This window comes from Barbatula barbatula, assembly GCF_947034865.1.
Source record: "Barbatula barbatula genome assembly, chromosome: 17".
NCBI classification, from domain to species: Eukaryota; Metazoa; Chordata; class Actinopteri; order Cypriniformes; family Nemacheilidae; genus Barbatula; species Barbatula barbatula.
The window spans coordinates 5,367,633-5,389,290 of NC_136780.1; the positions used below are offsets into that span (position 1 = coordinate 5,367,633).

At 39.3% G+C, this 21,658-nt stretch overlaps 2 protein-coding genes across 3 annotated transcripts; one reads left to right on the plus strand and one right to left on the minus strand.

Annotated features, from left to right (window-relative positions):
* Positions 1-33: 33 nt before the first annotated feature.
* On the minus strand, positions 34-12,986 carry LOC306906289 (microtubule cross-linking factor 2). The gene is made up of 11 exons (XM_079477558.1): positions 11,979-12,986; positions 10,838-11,062; positions 8,750-8,908; positions 6,543-6,608; positions 5,334-6,452; positions 5,131-5,217; positions 4,468-4,629; positions 4,112-4,363; positions 2,733-2,776; positions 1,301-2,630; positions 34-1,175 (listed from the first exon to the last, which is right to left on the minus strand). The coding sequence occupies exons 1-11, from the start codon at positions 12,741-12,743 to the stop codon at positions 1,035-1,037; spliced, it is 4,350 nt and encodes a 1,449-aa protein (XP_079333684.1). The 5' UTR covers positions 12,744-12,986; the 3' UTR covers positions 34-1,034.
* A 795-nt stretch (positions 12,987-13,781) lies between these two features.
* Positions 13,782-21,477, plus strand: osbpl2a (oxysterol binding protein-like 2a). 2 transcript variants are annotated; one of them, XM_079477568.1, is made up of 14 exons: positions 13,782-13,960; positions 15,602-15,697; positions 15,977-16,088; positions 16,184-16,259; positions 16,435-16,569; positions 16,648-16,745; positions 16,838-17,020; positions 17,124-17,231; positions 17,398-17,487; positions 17,689-17,818; positions 18,368-18,487; positions 18,579-18,702; positions 18,809-18,899; positions 19,117-21,477. In XM_079477568.1, exons 2-14 carry the CDS (start codon positions 15,661-15,663, stop codon positions 19,217-19,219), a joined length of 1,407 nt encoding a protein of 468 aa, XP_079333694.1. In that variant the 5' UTR covers positions 13,782-13,960; positions 15,602-15,660; the 3' UTR covers positions 19,220-21,477. The 2 variants fall into 2 exon arrangements, with proteins under 2 accessions (XP_079333694.1, XP_079333695.1); XM_079477569.1 differs by having other exon boundaries at positions 18,374-18,487; positions 19,117-21,471.
* The last annotated feature ends 181 nt before the right edge of the window (positions 21,478-21,658 follow it).

Below are 21,658 nucleotides of genomic sequence, written 5' to 3' on the forward strand. Positions count from 1 at the left end.
AGTTTACATATGAACAAATAGCTCACACTTCACCCATGTTCATTACTTTTTATGGTCAACCACTAGAGGTCACGACAAATCTATGTAAGATTGTTAACCAAGGACACGTTTTACTCAAAACATAAAAAAGACCACGAATGATCACAGCCACAAATGGAAGAGTGATGATGTTACCATCCTATAATTGTAGTCCGCGTAAAATGTTAACGCTAAAATAAAAAAGGAACACAAAGAAAGATGGAAAAACCCTACGAACTGATCAGAATGTGGTTATATATTGTCTCATGGAATCGACGTTACACACATGGAATCACAGAATTAAAAAACATTCTTACAAAATATGTTTTTGCGGCTACAGAGGGATGGGAAGCATTATTAGGATGGCATGTTAAATCAGTTTACAGAAATCACTCTCTTTTTAAGATGCTTGGCCCCAATAGTTTGCATCTATTAAATGCAGATCATGTTACACAGGCATCTAATAATATACTAAAACAACATGATTTCTACACACAATGTATCGTGGATAAACTATACATAAAAATGCTACACAAGTCTTGACACAGATAAATCGTTTTTAGATTAAAAAAACTTGCCTCATTATCTTTAATCTAACAAAGTACATTTATCAAAACAGGCATAGAACATAGAACTGATGGAGAGTTAAAATACAATAACAGATCTGTAGAAACCCTATTTGTGTCTTTGTAACAATGTTACAGTTATTTTAATGTCATTAACTAATAATCGGCTCAGACTATACTTCATTATCATATTTTCCTTTGCTTATTGTAGGGACATTTTTGCTGAATACTGTGGAATGGATTTAAACGTGGTAAACTATGTTCAACAGAGCTGAGAGTAATACACTGTTATTAATTGATGTACACATAATAATCATTAGAAAAAACATTTAACATGTGTATTAAAATATTCATAATTATTTGTGGAAGAACTGTTGAACCTTCTTATTCCTAAATCATCTTTTGCAGGCTGTGCCATGATGTCAGATCCCATGATAACTACACCCTTCATTAAACAACAGGTTCCCCTTTTCCACCAGCTAGGAGGTATTCCCGCGGGCGGGGTTTGTTCTGACCATGACGGATGTTTTTGTGCGAGTGTCGGGTAAAGCAAGAGGTCAGAGAGCGTGAACTGCAGTCGCAAGCTCCATCCTGATGAAGAGATGATAAATAAGAGCGAGTTAAGGTCACTAAAGTTGCTAAAGAGCCATTGAGAGAATGTGCATGCACTGCAAAATTCCACAGCAAAATATACAAATTCCAGACATTTTACTAACCTCCAGGCTCTTGTTTTTGCTAAGTGAACCATTGTTACTCTGGCTGCACACTGAATCATCTTTTTGGACCGGTTTCATAAATCTGCGGTTCACAATCTTGGTGATACTGTCATTTCTGACCAATGGCACCGATGGTATACGAGAGGGGGGTTGCTCGGATTTCTTTGAACCCACCAGACCGATGTTATCCCTACGTGCTGCCGGCGCTTTCTCCTCTTCCGGGTTGGTCTTCTCTCCTCGACCACACACATTGCGCAGAAACTCCTGGACTAGACCGTACTTATGAATCCCTACGTTTTTCCGGCTTCCAGGTTTATCGCTGGCCGGCACGGATGTCGAGCTTGACCTGCAGGTTGTGGAACGCGTCCATGCGGAACCTGGGGAACAACGTTGGGGCGTGGTCCACAGGCCACGTTCCTTAGTTCCGTACTCCAGCCTGGATGAGGAACTTAGGGAAGATGAGGAGGACAGAGAGGAAGTGGTGAAAGAGGAAGAGGAGGACTTTGAGGAAAAAATTGTGGAAGCAGAATGTCTGCGTTGGATCTTTGGAGAGGCGGCGTGTGGCTGAAGTCGCTCGGCCAGACCGGGTACCCGGTCCAAAGAAGCTGAAACCTGTTGGGTTCTTGCAGATACAAAAGAGGTCACCCGGGGTGACCAGTGCTTTGTAGCGTAAAGGTTTGGAGGGCCATCTGTTTGTAGCCCAACGGTGGTCAACTGTGGCTGGGATTGAGTTTGAGTTCCTTTGCTGACAACATTCACCACACTGCTTCCAGAATCCCTTGCTCTTGTTTCCAGAGAGCTTGATTGAGAAGTTTGCAGGACGCTGGCTGTGATTTCCTTCATGTCGTCACTCAGGTTGGCTGAGACGTCTATATTACTGAAAACCAAGCAAGACGGCGACCCAACACTAGAGTTTTGAAGCCCAAAAGAGAATGGAGAGCTAATGCTATTGACTGAATCTCTCTTCACTAAACTCCTCAGCCAGGTTTCATACGACGTGACCCAATCTTGGTTAACGAGGCCATTGGAAACAGCATTCATATGTGGTTCATTGGTCTTCTCACAATCTTCCTCTATTTCTGCCATCACAGATCTCATATGGATCCTTTTTGCTGATGGGGGGCTGTAATATATACGAATGCTGGTTCTCTCTGGAGCAGTGTGGCTTTTTGGAGTTGAATTCTCATTTAGATTCATTCCAGGAAAACTGGGAGGCATAATAGGGCAGTCCCAAGTCTTGCAGGGACCTTCCCGGTCCAAAAGAGCAGCCTCTTGACTCAGATACTTCCAGTTCTTGTTGGATTTTGGTGTGATGGTGTTGAGTGACGTCCTGTTGGGAAAGAAATTCTTTCAATTACATTTCAATTAAAAGAGAATTTGAGGTATAATATTAAATAATACAGATGACATGCAAAGAAATAATCATGCTGACCTCTGCATGTTTCCAACACTTTCTGTCTTTCTGCATCCAGCTGACTGAAAGTGAGATCAAAAGAATGCTATCTGTATGCTCAATGTAACTTGTGTGATTATTTGTTTTTAACAACAAAAAAAGGTAAAAATTTAAATTATTGTACAAACACAAACATATAGCCTCATGACTACAAAAAGTAAATAAAATAAACAGCAAAATTGAGATGAAATAAATCCATCTCAGAATAAATGTTGAAAGGGAATATTTCCCATATGAGACCACATAGCATTGAAGATACACAGATACATCAAAGTCTGTCTAGTTTACTGTAGGAAAAGTATGTCAGGGTGACGGTTCGGGATTATGGGGAAATTAACTGAAAGATTAGCAAGAAAACTCTTTGAATCAAGAAGAAAATACAGCCTGCTGTTTATTCAGGCTTAACTTAAAAGCATCAGAACATGTCTACATGCCAGTTTTATTTTTAACGTCGTCTTTCACTTTGTTTTGTTACGAAATAATAATGATTAAAATTAATGTTATTATTATTTTAAGGTCTTTGTTATCTACATATTTAGCATTTTGCTCTAATTTCTTTTTGCACAATTAATTTAGTCTTTGCGCAAATGGAGAGAGAGAGAATTTTGTTATTGTTTATAATGCACAATGTTGCACCCACATGTTACTGTAAAAGAAAGTAAATTCCTTACTTGAACTTTATCTGAGCTCAGTTAAGTCTGTGTTTCACTCTCTGTGGTCAATGTGGTTTGGCTAAACCCTTTTTAGAGTCATGATTAAAGCTTATGTCTCGCTCAGCCTGCTCTCCCACAGTTCCAGATAGGGATTAGCATAAATTCTGTTGCCATGCGCTATTTTACAACCCTTTCACACATGGCTCACGAGACTGTGTCAGTTTTCCAACCACTCTTAGTAGGCTTGTGAAACAAGGCCATTTGCAGAGTTTTATATAGTAATGCATGCATTTTAAGCCTAATAAGCAGCACAATTTGCTGTATTTGAAAAACTGAATTAGTTAAAAGAGGGATTTGGGGATCTGTTTTTGTTAACAGCTTTATGGGTCACAAAAACAAGAGAGGAAAGTTCAAAGCTTTAGGTGTATAAATGTAAATAGATAAAGTTATAATCTTCTAAAGAAAATAAAACATACTAAGAATCAAGCCATGCTGCATTTACACAGATAGTGAGTGGGATTCACAACCACATTTACCAACATGTTGTAATTCCTGAAAGATTAAATAAATGTAGGTTGGCAGAACCAAGCTGTGTAAGAACATTAGCTCTCCAAACAGATCTTACAACAATATTTTCTTACTGTATGAAGTGAAAAATGCGAATGCAATATTATTTATGTGTACTACTCCAAGTGCTGCTCCTACCTGTATTTTCTTATTTTGTGTGGTCACCTTCGAACCTTCACATTCCAGCCGCATGTGGTTCAAGTGTTGCAAGAGTTCCTGCCGTTCAGAACTCCAGTTTCTCTCGTGGACCTTCAGGCGGTTCGTCAGATCCATAACTGCAGCGTACGACTCCGCTAACAAGTGCTTAAGCTTCTCAATGTGGTCCTTTTGCAAAGCTGTGTTCTGTTCTAATGGACCCCTTGCTTCCACCTTCCCGGCTGACCCCTTGAGCTATGAAGCAGAGGCGGTACAAGATGCATTCAGAATCAGAAAATATCTAATTCATAAACAAATTAAACTCCTAAAAGAAATTTAGGTGGAATTTTGGTTCTCACTCTGATGACGAGGCTCTTGAGCTCCGCACATTCAACAGCCCAAGATGCTTTGGCATTTGCAAACTGATGGGTAACATGTTGGGCCACCCTGTGCTCTTCCAAAAGTTCATCAAACAGATTCTGCAGAACTGCTCTTAGGTCTGACAACAGAGCACTGCTCACCTTAGAGAGACATAAAAACATTTTAATGCAACAGGTTTGCATGGATCCTGATTTAACTACTGTACTTCCTATGCACTATTCTGTAAGAATTTATTTTGTATATTTATTGTGAGAATATTCACACTAAAAAAGAGATGCTTTATGCATGGTTTCTTGTTTGTCTTGTTTTTTACCAAAATTTTAAATTATGGAAAATATCTTGTAATCCTAAATGCACAGGTTATTGAGTGAATTTAACTCCATTTTGTTGTGTTCAACTCACTTAAAGTTGTATGAATAATCTTTCCCTAAAAATTTTGTTGTGGGAGTACATGAATGATTTTTGTTAATGTGACTAAACTGAGCAGTGGATTTAGAGTCCCCATCATGCTTCACATGCATTAGGAGAGTCATTTTTGTGAAAAAGAAAGACTTAAGGGTGTTTATGGTTCACATATTTTGTGTAATATTCCTACCATCATTGTTTTAAGTAAATATCACGTGTCATTCTTTAAAATGTACCTGACTTTTGCACTTCTCTTGTGGTGTGTTCTTGCATCCCTGTGACTCTGTGTCCATTAGAAGACAAAGATCATTTGGACAGTACATCTGAAAATAAAATATATATTCCATAATTACATTATGCTTTGATGTCAGGTACAAGCTTCTTATTCATACACAGAAATACTTTTTATTCAAGAGTCATGACAGTAACAAAAATGTACCTCAAACATGTTCATTCCATCTCCTGCGGGTTTTTCTCCCAGTCTCCATTGCTGAAGGAACCATCTGAGTTGCAGCGTGAGCAGGACTAAACTATCCTGATCGCATCCGTTGCAATGAGGATCTCTGGGATGAACAAAATGTTCTTCTTCACCTGGATGCTCCTGTTTAGCTTGATTCTTTGTGTCCTTCTCTTCAGCTAACATGGCTTGTTCCAGATCAGCTGCTGGGCCCTCCGGCGTGGAGTTTAATAGCATCTCAAACTTTTCTACAAGTGCACGCAGCTGGGCTTGTAACACCTCCAGGCCATTGGTCAGGGGACTCAGCATGGGGTCCAGAAGCCACTGATGCTTCTCGCATATTGGATCTACCTCCGGTTTGTTCAAGTAGGGGGAACCAGGAGGGGTGGTGTGGGTACATGCGGATGAGAGACCATTTTTAGCCGGAGCTGTCAGGAGCTGAATGGTTGATCTGACAAGCAGTGCTTGATCATGAACGGCAAGAAGACCCTCTAGATCCTTCACACGAAGCGCACATTGAGCTTTTCTATTTTCTCTGTTCTCATCAGAAAGCTCCTGTTCCCCACCGATTGGACCCTCTCTGTGTATGTGACTCATTGAAGAGTTCTCCACGCGCTCCTCTTCGGCATTTGTCTGGGCTATTTGCATATTCTCATTTGTCTTCTCTCCATCATCCAGATGTCCACCTCTCACCATCTCCCCCTGCTCACCAGTGCTGGTCGGCAATGGCAATCCTTCACCTGCCACCTTCATCACCTCGTCTTCCTCCAGACCCGCTCCTCCTTTCTCACGCATTTCGTACATTTCCGCTCGCAACCCACGGTTCTCCACCTCTAGCTCCACAATCCGACGACTCAGAAGCGTGGCTTCCTCCTCAACCAGGCGTAAATGAACTTTGGCCTCAGCTTCTCTGGTGTGGGCAGAATTTACGGTGCCGGCTGCAGCCTTGTTTTCATCTACCTCACCATAAAGCAGACGGTACTTGGCGAGCTCTTCGCGCATCATCTCAGACTCAATCGCCATCTTAGTTAGCTTCTTGCACATAAGTGCCAACTCCTCTTTGGCAAAGTGAAGCTGGCATTTTAAATCAGCACTGTCATCCTACAGAGGATAGACAAATGTTCGGCATTTAAAACACATCAGAAACTCTTGAAGCAGATAACCATCACGTGGATTCCCAACCCAATTTACCTGTGGGAAGAGTTTTTTATCACTCTTGCTGGATGTTGATCTCATACTTCTCCTTTTCAGAGAATTCTGTTAATGCAAAATTACTGTTATTTTAGCATCTTCAACAAGTATTCAAGTTTAGACACTGAAGTTCATGAAGTATTGAATGTCATCTCAAAACATCACACCAAGTGCATTCGAAGAAATATGATGCTAGGTCTCTGCGTACAGTAATTTTAAAGTGAAGGTTTATCCAAAATGAAAATGCTGTCATCATTTACTCATCCTTTTGTCATTTCAAACCTGTATGACTTTCTTCAAAATATCTTGTTTTGTGTTCTGCAGAAGAATGTTGTTAACCGGCACCCATTCACTTGCATTGGTTTTGTGTCCATGTACTAGAAGTGAATGTGTGCCAGTGCTGTTCATTTACCAACTTGAGTAAAGGATGACAGAATTCTCATTGGTCAACTTTCACAAAGTTAAATGAATCCTAGCAGTGTAACCACAGATATAGTAATGGACCTGTTCCACCAGCCAGAAAGTATTTATTTTTATTTTAAACAACATCTGTTGTAGTAGATCATAGCGCTTACAACCCCGAGGTCATGGGTTTGATTCGCAGGGAGTGCAGATACTGATTAAAGGATGCAGATTATAACTTTAATGCACTGTAATGTCAGAAGAATAAAAGCATCTGCCCAATGGAAAAAATGCAAATGTTGTATCATTGAAAACTAACAACTATAACTTTTTATTCATGTTTAACATTTCTTTTAAATGCCACTTGATTCAACGTTTTGTCATCATGCAATCACATATATTTATGTTTGGCTAAAGTGTACGGATACTTTTTGGGCCAGTGCAGCATCACCCATAAAACATATTCTTGCTATTGTGACTAAAAGATGTCCTCCTATGGTCCTACTGTAAGTGTTTGTATGCATTACGTTCATCACAGTTGTTATTTTCCACTCTACCACTGTCCAGTGTATTCTCAGATAAAATGCTTATATGCAAGGAAAGCGTTTACCTAGTAAACACACTCAATCATGGTCATATACAGAGATGCCAAGAACTCAAATTCTGCTACAGCAAACATCCATGCTGCTCTGGGTATGTTAAGAATGCTGGCCAGAGTCGGTCTATCTGTCTGCTGCTCCATCTAAGGTCTCATAGAGATCCCTGCTAGCATAAATAGTAGAGGAGTATACAGACTATATAAAATGTTCCTTAAATATTATAATTAAAACCTCGGTGATCTGAATGTCATAGAGCTGTAACAACTCTACACTTTTTGTAATTCATTTTATGATATACTGCATGGGTTAAAAATGGCTTTTGACTTTTAATGGACCAGTAACAAGCGTTGCATGTAGATCCTCATGTTTCAGGTAGCGTGACGATGGCATGATGTCTTCATAAGCTGCTGTTGCTGATTTGTTCGGCTGGTGAGGATCAGAAACGGCCAGCAGCTGTCTGAGCCGAGCCGCTGCGATCCACCTCTAAGCACTGAATCCTGGATTAAACTGCTTACGTGCCGAGACCTACAGGCCTTCGTTGCCAATAAAGGAGGACTTCTGCTTAGTGTGGCGGTGTCTCCTTGATTTATTTAGAAAATCAAATCAGGTTGAAGGCTGGGAAGGATTTGAGCATGCCTTGATGTTCATCAGCATCTACAAGTATTTTTAACACGGATGCCGTAATTGCATTTCATCATGTGATATCTGGCTTGCAGCCAAAACTTACATCTCCCCTTCAGACGTATTTATAGATGGTTAAAGTACTTTGACACTCTTTATTTGCTCTTGTCTTTCAATTGCTCCGTGAGGTTTTCTTTGTTCTTACTCTCTCTCTTTCTCGGTGTATCCACAAGTGAAGAATGACAGCTGTGGGTTGAATTCTGACCCTCAGATCACACTACGCCCTACCCGAGCAGTCAGCTGTCGATTACACCCGCACAGTTGGGGTAAAGGTCAAACTGTCATCCAAAATGCTTCATGTTATCAAGGAGTCAAGGCAACAAAACGGTAAAGTGATATACAGTAAGCACAGGTGTGAAATCTAATGACAAATGACAGCATGACAGAAATATTTATAGCCAGTTACACACAAGTAAAACCATTTTTATATTTTATATTCTAAACACTTAAGTGTAAGGGTTTAGTTTTTGTTTGAGTTCAGTGAAGTTGTTTGTGACTGAAGAGCAGCAAATTTGGTGATTGTACCTCTCTTGATTTGTCCATCTCAGTTTGCAAGACCTGCTTCGCCACTTCCAGACTCTGCAACCGCTCACGCGATTCCTGGTTTTCCCATTCAAGCTGGGAATTTTTCTTCTGAATGGCTTCCAGTTCACCATACAGACGAAGGGAAACACTTTTTGCCACCTGGGAAATGAATATTTGGATGGAGTCATCCATATCAGATATTCGTGCCACTTAAAAATAACTTCCCCTGTGTGTCAATCTGAAAATTTTAAACAAGCGCTATTTGTAGAAATAAAGACACAGGAATTGTATCTGGACTTTTTAGACAATGTTGCAAAGGGTACATTTGGTTGCCATGTTTCTGCAGTTGCTAAGTGTTGTGGTTTGTGATACTGAGGATGTGAGGTGGTTAGTTTACAGTTCAGAATTTAGAAGGTGGTCGAGTCTCACATGACGTATCTCCTTTTCTATCACCATGTGCCCTTGAGTAAGGCAGTAATGGGCAGATTTCTCAAGGGGTTGCTAACAATGTCTAGGGAAAGCTTTTAGAGTACATGTGATTATGCCGTGACTTTCAGTGCATGACTGTATGTGTATTCTAATGCTCAGGAGAAAGCTGGCTGTTTGATCATTAAAAAATAGATTGAAACATATTGGATAATGCAATATATTAAATAATACAATATATTAAATAATACTTTCCATATTTTGGATCCGGTGCTTACATTTCTCAATGTACTGTATTCCTTATGGATAATTCAATATATTGTAACTTTGTAATATATGAATAATGTATAATTCTATATATTTAATTTTCAAATATATATTTAATTTTCAAATATATATTTAATGATTTAATATGTTGATAGTTAACAAATAAGAAATTTGTATTTTCCATGAGAAGAAAATGACCAGCACGCAGAACACGGAGGAACCAGAGGGAGTGCTGGTGAATGATGGGCACCCTCATTGGCCCTGGTTTTATATCTTATCTATTTCTCCCACATGTCTTGTAATCTTTTTGACCATGGACATGCCCACAACTCATACAAGCAGCTGCACTCCAACACTTCCTCCCTTTGATATTGATGACTAAGGTCCTTGACACATATACACATGCAAACATACATTAAAAACTTCAACCTACATTATGTACTGTGCCGTTCAAAAACACATTCAAAATCTAAATTTAGGATTATGGATATGTTTACCTTTTATTACTTAAACTATTAGGAAATATTGATTCTGCACTATTGCTAGTTTAATAATCAATAAACAAATTGTTGACATTGATTTTATTGCATCCACAAGGACACACAATGTTTTGAAACACTGTTAAATCGTGTTGAGATTACATGTATCACCAGGTTTTGCACAAACTTGTCACATGACTGCCTGTTAGGGTGATTCTAAAATGACCCAATAATGCTACACATTAAAAGAAAACCTATATAACATGAATATACTGTATAATATATAGTAAAGTTTCTACACTGGCAAAATAACATTTTCAAACTAGACAATCTACAAGCTAAGTATCGGTGACACATGTTTTAAAGAAAAAACAAGAGGATTTTTGTGTAACATGGAGCTGACTTAAAAGAAAACAGCCGCTTTATATGGGTCGCCTGCTGCGTAGATTTTTAATTTGTAGCGTTCCTACAGAAAACTCATTCTCTGATTGGCTGCGTGGTTTAAACCAAAAAATGCTCAAGCCTGTCACAAATCAAGCAACTGTGATTGCCTGCCAAATCGAGAACGGAGGCTTGAGCGTATGCTGAATCATAAAAACAAAGAGCGTTGACTCACATAGTGACTTACTATACAACATTTTATTGGCGCTAACCGTTAAGCAATTTTAATAAACATCCTGTACCCAAGAATGTCATGGACTGCATCCACAACCAAAACAGTGGTTTTCCTCTACGCACAGACCACTGTAGCTGTTGTTATGTAGCTTAATTGGACCACAAGCATGATGAAAAAATCCATTTAATTATACTGTAAATGTCAATTGCACACTCAAATGGTATGTTTTCCTTTATATGTCAAATGTTAGTGAGCATGACTCTCAACTCTGTCACACAGATGCATTCAAGACTTTCTTACCCTAATATCATGTTCTAGTGTCCTTATAAGCTCCCCATCCACCTGCCCAGTCTGGGCTATGCGAAGGCTGCGCCTCTCTGCTTTCCTGAGTCGGTACTGAAGGATGCGACAGGCCTTGTTGGCCTGGTCAAGCTGTTGCCGTAGCTCCTGTAGCTGGTACACATCCTCCTCCATGTATATGTCCCTCATCTCCAGCATCTCTGAGCGGAGCTCCTCCATCTCATCCTAAGCAGCAGCAAAAAAAGTCTTATTAAACATTATTCTAACTATATTTGTGTAGATGTCTTTAGAGTTTAAATGAACTATTTGCTAATCTTATTGATAGCAATACAATATAAATAATTTGATAATATAAATAATTTGATAATATAAGTACAAATCCATTTGTGCAGATATTTGCATAAATGTATATTTGGATTGGCCGAGAGGCATGACAGACATATGCTTCCCATTACATTGCTTAATGATGCCTTCCAAATATACATTTATCGCAAAAATTACTGTAAGTCTGTGTTGGCCATACTGATGAGCGCATTAACCCCTAACCCCAGTGGCACGTGCCAGGACTAACTCACCGAAGTGCTGTTCATGGCCTTCAAGGATAACCGGACAGCACTTCGGTTGACTTTTTGATTCTATTCAGCACCTGGCTTATTCACAGCAAAGCTTGTCTTATTTGCTTCGTGAACCCATCCATCTTGTCAGAAGTAATGAGAGATGAGACAAGCCAATTACCAGAGTAGTCAATCCGACAGTCTAAGCTAAATGACTAAATGTAAGCCAAAGCATCACGTGTAATTTATTTACTTTTACACTTTAGTTTAAAATATGAGTGAAACAGTGGAGTATGTATTGCATTCTTATTTTCACTTAAATTATGTGGTACATAGTACAATGGGAATTTTGTTGGTTTTAATGGAAACCATGGAAGGATATTTGTGGTTCTTTACTGGTTGGATGTTATCTGCAGATGGGATCATCTTACTGGAGTAAAGCCCAAAACACTTTACTTAAAGGAATTTTGTAATTTATGGGTCATAATGTTTTTTGATATTATGAACCAACAGAACCTATATTTTTAACATGACTTTCATCATTACTAGATAAATGAAAATCAAATACATTGACAAATAACCCTTACCTTTAAATATTCATTTTCTGATCTTAGATCTTCAATCTCCCTCATAAAATCCTCATGCACCGCATCAGTAAAGTCTCCGGCCACATCCGAAAATGCCAGAGATGCCCTTAAGTTCAAGCGACTGTCCAAAGAGACGTATGACCTCTGGTCTCCAGGAGAGATGCTTCCCTCTCCGAATCCAAGCCTGGGGGACAAGTTTGTTTGATCCACACCATCGTCTCTACGTCGTGATATTTGATCAGACGAATCATTCATCCTGTCTTCGTCGGCCCCGCTATAACTGACCTCTGGCTCACCACACTGCGCATTAGTGGAGTGCTTATGTTCTTCCGATGAGTCGGAGATCTCAGAGCTGCTGTCAGTGGAAGACAGTTTCCCGGAGTCCTTGCTCACCTCATCAGAAGTAATGCTTGCATCCGATAGTTTCCTTCTCCCGGACGATTTACTGCTATCCCTTCTGCGGGTTGACTGATTGGATTTCTCGGGGCGTTTTATCGACTCTTGTTTCATATGGATGGCACCATTTGTTGCGCGGCGGATGTTTACCGTGCCAGACGATCCACGCTTGGATTTGTCAGAATGGGTCTCTTTGGTTTTGCCCTGTACGGGTGTCAAGTCGGTTTTCGGCGGCTGTTTTGAAGTCATCTGTCCTGACTGCTGGTGGAGACTGCTCCCGTCTCCATAGTCTTTATCCTGCCCGTCCCGTACGTGATAGGATGAGCGTGCATTTGACACAGGATTGGATTCAAATTTTGTTTTTGTCATTTTTGGCACTCAAAGACGACCGACCGAAAGGAGCTTTTCATTCGCTAACCTTTCATTGTTTACAGTTTTTTCCGAGGAGAAAGACTATTAATAGCATGCAGCGTTAAAAATCCTCTCACGACCCGAGATCTCTTAAGAGTTTTTGTAAAGTAGAGTTAAGGTAAATCTGGATGAAGCGGTTAATTTAGTGGTGAAGTGAATATCAACTGTGCAGCCACGTGCTTTTAAAACTCCCAAATCTCCGCCCACAAAACGGGATTTCTCTCTCTCTCTCTCTCTCTCTCTCTCTCTCTCTCTCTCTCTGTGTGTTTAACACGGGAATGATTAATAGCGATTACGATAAATAACGGTAGTGCCACATGGTTGTCCACATCCCTGCGTTTGTCTAAAATGTATTAAAACTATTTGCATTGTTTTAACTGTGTTCATGTATCATGAACAGGTATACGCCTGAACACGGCGACTAGGCTTTCACGTCTGTATAAAATCTATGCAGGCTAAATTTGTTTAGATTTTATAATAAATTCTAATAATATTTTATTTGACGTATTCAAGCAATTAATGAGTACGTTAAAATTACAACTACTGAGAAGTTTAATGTATATAGGCATTATTCTGCCATCTAGTGGCTGCAATGACATTTTCTCATTTATAATAACCCTTTGTCGATACTTGCAAAAAAAAAACACAAAAAAGAACTTTGTTTAAAATCAAATTAGGCTGTGAAACATCAAAGCACATTATGTGTTGGAATGTGCAATACGCGCATTCACTAAAAGCTTCAAAGTGGCTTTCTTTTACATACCATGTAAAAATATAAGCTCTCTAATATCAAATCGGTTCAAAAAGCTTAACTGCTATAGCCGAATGCGATATTTATCGTAATGATTATAAATAACCACCAAGCCTGCCTTTTTAGTTCCGACCCTTTTATATAACTTCGACATAGCCCCGCCCCCTTCAAGAGGTTAATATCGTGCGTTTGCGGAGGGTTTGAGAGGGGGTTGCAGATGCCTTTTGCAATAGGCTACTACATCTGCCTATCAACAATCACCCCGCCCCCTTCTTGCCTGGGACCCGTCCCCAGCCTTCCATTCCCATCTGTCATTCCGTCCGGGCGAAATGTCTCCGCCCCCGTGTCACTCTATCCAAACTGTGCGCTGCTTGTTGTCTGTCCCACCGGAGAAAGGAGCGATCCAGCTTTACGTTATTCAAAGGTAACGCGATGCACGCACGTTATACAGCTTATCGAGTTTACACGACGTGATTTGTGCCGTTTGGTGTATTTGAATGATTTCGGACGGGTTGTTGAGTAATATGCGTGTTTGTTATTGACCGTTTCGCTGGCACTGCTAGCGGCTAACGTGGGTCAAAACACCTCGAGCCAGATACTACGTGCCTTGCGTCTACATTGGATCTGTATTAGATATGAGGAGCGAGTCGAGTTATTCATAGTATCAGTGTTTATTTGTATATCTAACAGGGCATAACTTGATATCGGCTCGCCCGCATCACTAGTCTGTTGGCTAGGGTGTTGTTATGGCAGAACCTGGATAAGGTGTGTTTAACGTTAGTATGCATGGTTTGTGTGCTTATCAAAGTATAAAGGAAATTGTCATTTATATGTAGTAATAGCGATTTCCTATAACTTATAAAGTAGTCAATGATAAATTGAATCGGTCAGGCTTGGGAATGATGGAGAGAGAAGCCCATTCATCCACCTGTCAGTTGACACTGACAGCAATAATGCAAGCACATCTTACCTGTCAAAAGTCATTGCAATTGCTATGGAGTATTTCTAGGCATCACGTTTGCATTGCCAGAAACTTGGTTGTCATAGTCACAGTAAATGTAAAGAGTTGTTAGACAAGGTGTGTCCTTATAACCATTGGATGTGTATTGAACCACAATACAGGCAGTTTGTCTGAAATAAATTAAAATACTGGATTATTTATTTAAGAAAAGTAGGAAAATCGAAATGTTGCTCTCTATTTGTCAGTCTTGCACATTTTTGCGTTAGAGCAATATAGTTAACATGTTTAGATGCTTCGACAAGCTTTTGTTTGACCACTTAATCCTAAACATCTATTATGATTCATTCCTTTAAAAACAACATCTGCAGTATTAAGGGTCTGTTTTAAGACTACATAAGGCTGTGCGCACAGCTTTGCACCCAGCTTTCACATCAAGGTTTATCTTTGATCCAATCCAAAACCTTTGGTAAATCATAGCCCACAAACCGCTGGCCAAAACGTCCTCTGAGGCCTGTTTACCACATGGGCTATTTGAATTTGTGATAACCTATACAGCAAGTGTCTGCTTTGCTTTTCTCAGTTGCAAATAATTTGCATGGTGCTGTCTTCCGTTATATAGGCGATGTTATTTTTTAACTGTTTTGCATTTGGTGTTTTTCTCAGCAGAATAAAGCCAGGACGTTAAAATACTGCGCTTTTTAGCCCTTTTATATATGTTAACGTCATAATCCCTGTATGGTGGTTTCCCATAGATAAGCCGACGCAGTGAAGGGCTGGAGTCGGTTGCTGTAATGACAGATGATTGCTGACACCCACTCTCTTTGCTATGAGCCTCCATTGGCCATTAAAGAATTAGCTTGGTCGGACACTCTTATCAGATGGTTTGCCAAGCACAGCTGTTTAAGGTCTGCAGTGAGGTGATCGTGTGCTTGGATTTGTTCTGTGTGTTACATAAGGGAGTTGAGGTCAGCATTAATAGCCAGTGTGTTCCAGGTTAGATTTAATAGTTGGAATGATGGTCTTGATCTCTGTCTAAGAGCTTTGCGTGACTTCAACCTCTTTAGTAATCAAATACAACCTGTGATTCTCTGCTTTGATTTACAGAACACGTTCAGGCTGAGGAACAATGCCTTCTGATTGACAGCAACAGCACTAAGTCCATCATGAACAGCGAGGAAGAGTTCTATGATGCTGAGACAGGTTATAAAGAACATAAAGTTCTTGTGATGCATTCAAATGTACATAAGTTGAAAGTTCTTGTCTAGACTAAACATACAGCAACCAAAACAATCTGTTTGTGAATGCAAAAAGGCTGCAGATATTTCAAGAAAGTTGCAGACATTTCTATTATTTGATTTGATGGATCATTTTAATGATAATCGATCAATACAATTATTGAAAACGAACAACCCTAGTTCCAACAAAAAAACACTGAAAACGTTGTTCCGCACATTCCTAACCGAAGCTTCATTTTCTCAGGTTTGGAATCTGACGACTCATGTGAAGTCAGCTATAAAGAAGCCACCGTCTACGCCGGCAACCAGACAGCGAATGGCAAAGTGCAGACTGAGAACGGTGTTTGGGAGAGACGGTAAGCTGGCCGAATATTACCAACGTGAAATTATATCCAGCTGCAGGAAGCTGAATGTTTGTTTAATGTACTCATGTGCATATCTGTCCATTCAGGGCTACTCTCCCAGCACCCATGTTCTCCAGAAATGACTTCAGCATATGGGGCTTCCTGAAGAAATGCATCGGAATGGTGAGGGTGTGAACCCAGTGGCTTCGATTCTTGCAAAACAAGCTGTAAATTAGTCAGCTTAGTCAAGCTCGATTCACTAAACACATCATCGAAGGAGACATATTATTTACATTATGGTATTATGTTGTCCATTTGCCAACCCGTTGTGTTTGTCTACTCTCTGGCAATGCTTTAGGAGCTGTCGAAGATAACTATGCCAATTGTTTTCAACGAACCGCTGAGCTTTTTGCAGAGAATTTCAGAGTACATGGAACATACATACCTCATCCATAAAGCTTGTACACTTTCAGCCTCCATCGAGCGTATGCAGGTTAGTGCTTCATTTATCACCCAAGTGTGTCGGCACAAGATCTGAATGTTTATTAGACCGCTGCGTCTCATTTGTCAGTTTGTTGCCGCGTTCGCCGTTTCTGCGGTTGCATCACAATGGGACAGAACTGGAAAACCTTTTAACCCTCTGTTAGGAGAGACGTACGAGCTCATGAGGTGAAGCTGCATTCATTTACTGTCAAATAGCCTACTGGTCTTCTCTATGCACATGTCATTTAGGTTTCACTTCAATGATTCGCTCATTTCAGGGAGGAGGAGGGTTACCGCATGATCTCGGAACAGGTCAGCCACCATCCACCAATCAGTGCCTTCTACGCTGAGTCACTGAATCAGGACTTTTCGTTTCATGGCTCTATCTACCCTAAACTCAAATTCTGGGGGAAGAGTGTGGAGGCGGAGCCTAAGGGCACCATGACGCTCGAGCTGTCAAAGTAAGTTATATATTGACAAGACCTGAGACGTCGTGGTCAGTTCAGAGGGTTATAAAAGAGATTTGAGGCATGAATTATGACTGAGACACTTTTTCTTCCTCAGGCACAAAGAAGCATACACATGGACAAACCCTATGTGCTGTGTGCATAATGTTATCCTGGGTAAACTCTGGATTGAGCAGTATGGAACAGTGGAAATAGTTAACCACAGGTATTGCATGTCCTCTGTTCTATCTAATGACTTAAATTTAATTACGTAAAATTTTCTTGTGTTTTTCCTCTGTAACATTTTCCAGTATTCAAAAGCATAAAATAAATCATCTGACATTGTGGATTATTCTTTAGTCAACGTACTGTTGTCTTTCTATTCGTTTCAGCACGGGGGATAAGTGTGTGCTGAATTTTAAGCCTTGCGGCATGTTTGGCAAAGAGCTGCACAGAGTAGAGGGACACATCCAGGACAAGAGGTGAGCAGTCACTCGTATCAAATGTCATCGGGTATATCTGGCACACAGTCTGTCGAGTTCACACTGCATAGTCACTCTGTCTCTATAGCACTATACACTTCTGTATTGAAATTCTGAGTGTATTTGTTTGATGTATTATTCTTTTGAGCATTCTGGTGTATCTGGCTTTGATTCTTCTATATTTCGTTTGACCGATTTTAGTAAAAAGAAGCGTCTGGTTATCTATGGGAAGTGGACTGAGTGTGTGTACAGCATTGAGCCAAAAGTCTACGAAGCCAATAAGAAAGTGGAGAAGAAAAGCGGAGGAGATTCCAAGAAACACAAGCAGGGAGTAAGCACTAGTCTTTTATAGCTTACTGTAAAGCCATTGTGTATTTTCTCGCAGCTTTTCAAATGGAAGTCCAACACACATCCTCAAATGAAGTTCCTCAGACTACCTGGTCTGCTTTAGGACTGAAAACAGATTTAAGCAACATGATTATTGTGACCAAAGTTTCATAAAAACGAGGGATCCCAGTATTTTTCTTTTTAAAAGGAAATACGTTTTTAGGCCAACAAATCTCACTCAAAATACGACAGTAGCGAGACAGAGAGAGAGAGAGAGAGAGAGAGAGAGAGAGAGAGTTTGTAAACAAAGCAGAAATATAAAATAGGTGCAATATGTGTATCATCCAGATTCTTTTTACAGTATTATGTTTAGTATTAACACAATATCAAGAACAACTGTAATCATCACCCCGTCTGCGTGCATTTTTAGAATTACAGAGCCTCTTAATTTTTCAAAATAATTATGCGTTCATCGCAAGTTTCCAGTCCCTTGATCTGTTGATTAATTCTCATTTTGGCAGAGGGTTTTATGTTGGTATCTGTATGTGATAAGGAGCAGAGTCCAGGTGTTGATGATGCGGATGAGATGCCTGATGTCCAGGAGACGGTCACTATGATCCCAGGCAGCACGTTACTGTGGCGAGTGGCCCCCCGACCCCCAAACTCCACACAGGTACCTGAAGAAATTTCTGTTTAATATTCATTTCTGATTATTTGTGATGGTTTAGTACTTACCCGCGCTTTGTTTCATGGCTTATGTTTAGATGTATAATTTTACCAATTTTACCATGGCGCTCAATGAGCTGGAGTCCAGCATGGCTGGAGTCATCTCACCAACAGACTGTCGTCTGCGTCCAGACATCAGAGCTATGGAGAATGGTGATATAGGTATGGAGAACAATTTCGCTTTCTCTGACACAAACCTTCAGGCCATTCTATTATCATCCATTAAGTTCTTGGATATGACAATCTAATACTTTTTCTGAAATTCCAGACACTGCAAGTCAAGAAAAAGAGAGACTGGAGGAGAAGCAAAGAGCTGCTAGAAGAGAACGTGCTAAAGATGAAGCCGAATGGTCCACAAGGTGACTAATGAACCAAAGACTTTTGTGAATGATGTAATAAGAAGTATTTTCTAAACAAAACTGCTTTTCAACTCGACAACATTTATTTTTGATTGGTGTTGTTTTGGCTTTGGTGGATCTGAAAATGCATTCTATAAACTATTGTCAATACTTAAATTGAACTAATACTTAAGAGTTCCTTATGTTGATCCAAAATGTTGGCCTGTCCTCTTTTCAGATGGTTCCATCAAGGCAATAATCCTTACACTGGAGCTGCAGACTGGATCTACAAGGGTGGATACTTCGACAGGAGGTACTCTGATCTTCCAGACATCTTCTGATTTGGCTGATTTTAGTCTTGAGATTCATCCTATGCTCTCCTTCATTGAGTCCATATCATTTCCTCTCTTTTACAAGCTCCTTTCACATTTTAAATTTTTTTCGCCGGAATGATCGATTCAAATGAACGTTTATCGGACAACGCCTCTCTATACTCTTCACTGTTCATGGAAATTTCTTTATTTATTTCGAAAATTAGGGAATGCCTTGAAAAATTTCAATTTTTGGATGTATGTTAGGTTTAGAGCTAACAATCTGTGCTAACCTCAATATGTATGTAGATATTGTTTGTCTATATGTAAGTACTTAGCTTTCCATGTGTCCGTTGCTTAGTTACACTCAGGTGTTTATTTTATGGGTATATGCAGTTAGCGATGGAAGTGCTGCAGTGCCGCCTGTAAAGATTCTTTCTTATTGTTGAACCGTGAGGCTGCTCTGAACATGTTAGGAGATCGTGTTAGCATCATTGTGTTTTTGGTCAGATTAAATTTTTTTTTATCATCTCTAATATATGGTTTCATATTTCAAAGGTGTGTTATAGGCAGAATGTTGTTGATAAAAATCAGCCGATTTAGTGACTGATTATGAGAAGGAAACTGCAGTTTTTTCGTGTCACCCCATCTCTGTTGCGATAAAACTACAATATTTCATTAAATGCGGCTCTCAGTCCGTTTCTCTCCATCTCTGTGGAATTTAAACCGAATATTCCCATTCCTCAATCATATCAAATATTTTAGACCCGTTTATTCAGTAAAATTTTTTTGCGTCAGACAAAAATGAAAGCTGCTTATGAACAAAAATGTTTACCTAGTTTAAAAAAAAAAAATAATAAAATAAAAAAATAAAGCTCTTATTAATAACTTCTCATTCAACCTGACGCCAACAATGTTTTGTTTATGGTTGCTAAAGCGACTTTTCTTTTGTAGAAATGAAAGCCATATAACAAATCAGAAATGCAATGTTGTGTAATTGAATAATACATCCTGTTGGAATGAAACAGAGATGCGTGCAAATCCATTTGAGTTTGTTTCTGCCCTTATGGCTTATAAAAATGCTCAGTCGATTACAGAACTTGCTTCATCGTTCACGTGCATTTGGGTTAAGACTTCATCAAACATATTAATAGAAGACAAGAGCTGACCTCAGAGGACCGCAGTGTTTTGTTTTCAAAACGACTTAGCAGTCTTTTGTTTTCAAAACTGTAAACAATACTGTGATTTTTTTAACACTCACAAATTCCCACAAGCTATGCAAAGATCGATTGGAATGTCTGTCTGTTTGTCTATGAATTGTGTCAAAGAGCTCAAATGTTAACGAAAATACTTTAGTTTGTTTAGGAAAAAACGAGTCAAGCTTGACTATTGCAGATTGTTTGGTTGGCCGTTTTGTACATATTTAGTGTGTTTCGCTTTAGCCTCCATTCGGGCTGATGTATGGTTTAATGGAGAGGCAGGTCAGTTTAACTGATAAAGATTAGAAATGTTTATTGATCATCTATTGTATAGCACAAACGTATTTACCTTTACTAAGCAAGTAGTATGTTCCATGTAGTGCATACAATTCCAAAAGCCAAGCTTTAGGCAATTTCATACTTTATAGAAAGTACAAATGATCGCCCTCTGTATTTTATACGATATATTCTGGCATGTCTAAACACACAACATAACCCCACTATCAAGGCTTTTTAGCAATTCTGTAGAAATACCACATTATCATCACAGTTAGATAAAGTTAAGCCGGTCACATTGAATGCAAGTATGTAAAGCAAACATACACTCAGAAATGTCCTTGCGGTTTAAAGTCATACTCTGTCTGTGTTCCTGTTAGGTTGTGACAGTAGGTTTTTTGCTGTTGTAAAACTCACTTCACAGAAAGAGGCCTGAATTTCCACTGTGGTGCTATGCTGGCTTTACATAGTTGAACATGTACATGGTGACTTTTTACTGCATTTGTATAGACCACCACAATTCGTGACACAAATGCACTTATGAATCTGTTTTGTGAATTTGCTCATTTGTAAACTAGCAATATTAATGATATCTGTCACTGATTAATAAAGTTTTAGTTGTTTGTGTCTTTAAAGTCATATGGAATTGACAAACATCAGATCACAATTTTTCACAAACCATTTAGAAGAGTTGCCATAATATGTAAGACAGCAAGAAAATTGTGAATTATATATTGTCGTGCATTAACCCAAAATGTGAACTGAACTTTATCAAATGTCCTTGATAAGGGGATCTAATAAAACACATAACAGAAAAAAAACTAATTGTCTGTGTCTGAGTTTATAGAATTTAAAATGGGCGAAAAGGGTTTTCCTTGACTATCTATTATGTGGTTATGTTTACCAAGGTCGTGGAAGGTGAAAGGATAGCAAATTAATAATGTAGGAAGAAAAGAAATGTGTCTGGATTATCTTTATCTTTCAGAGAATCATG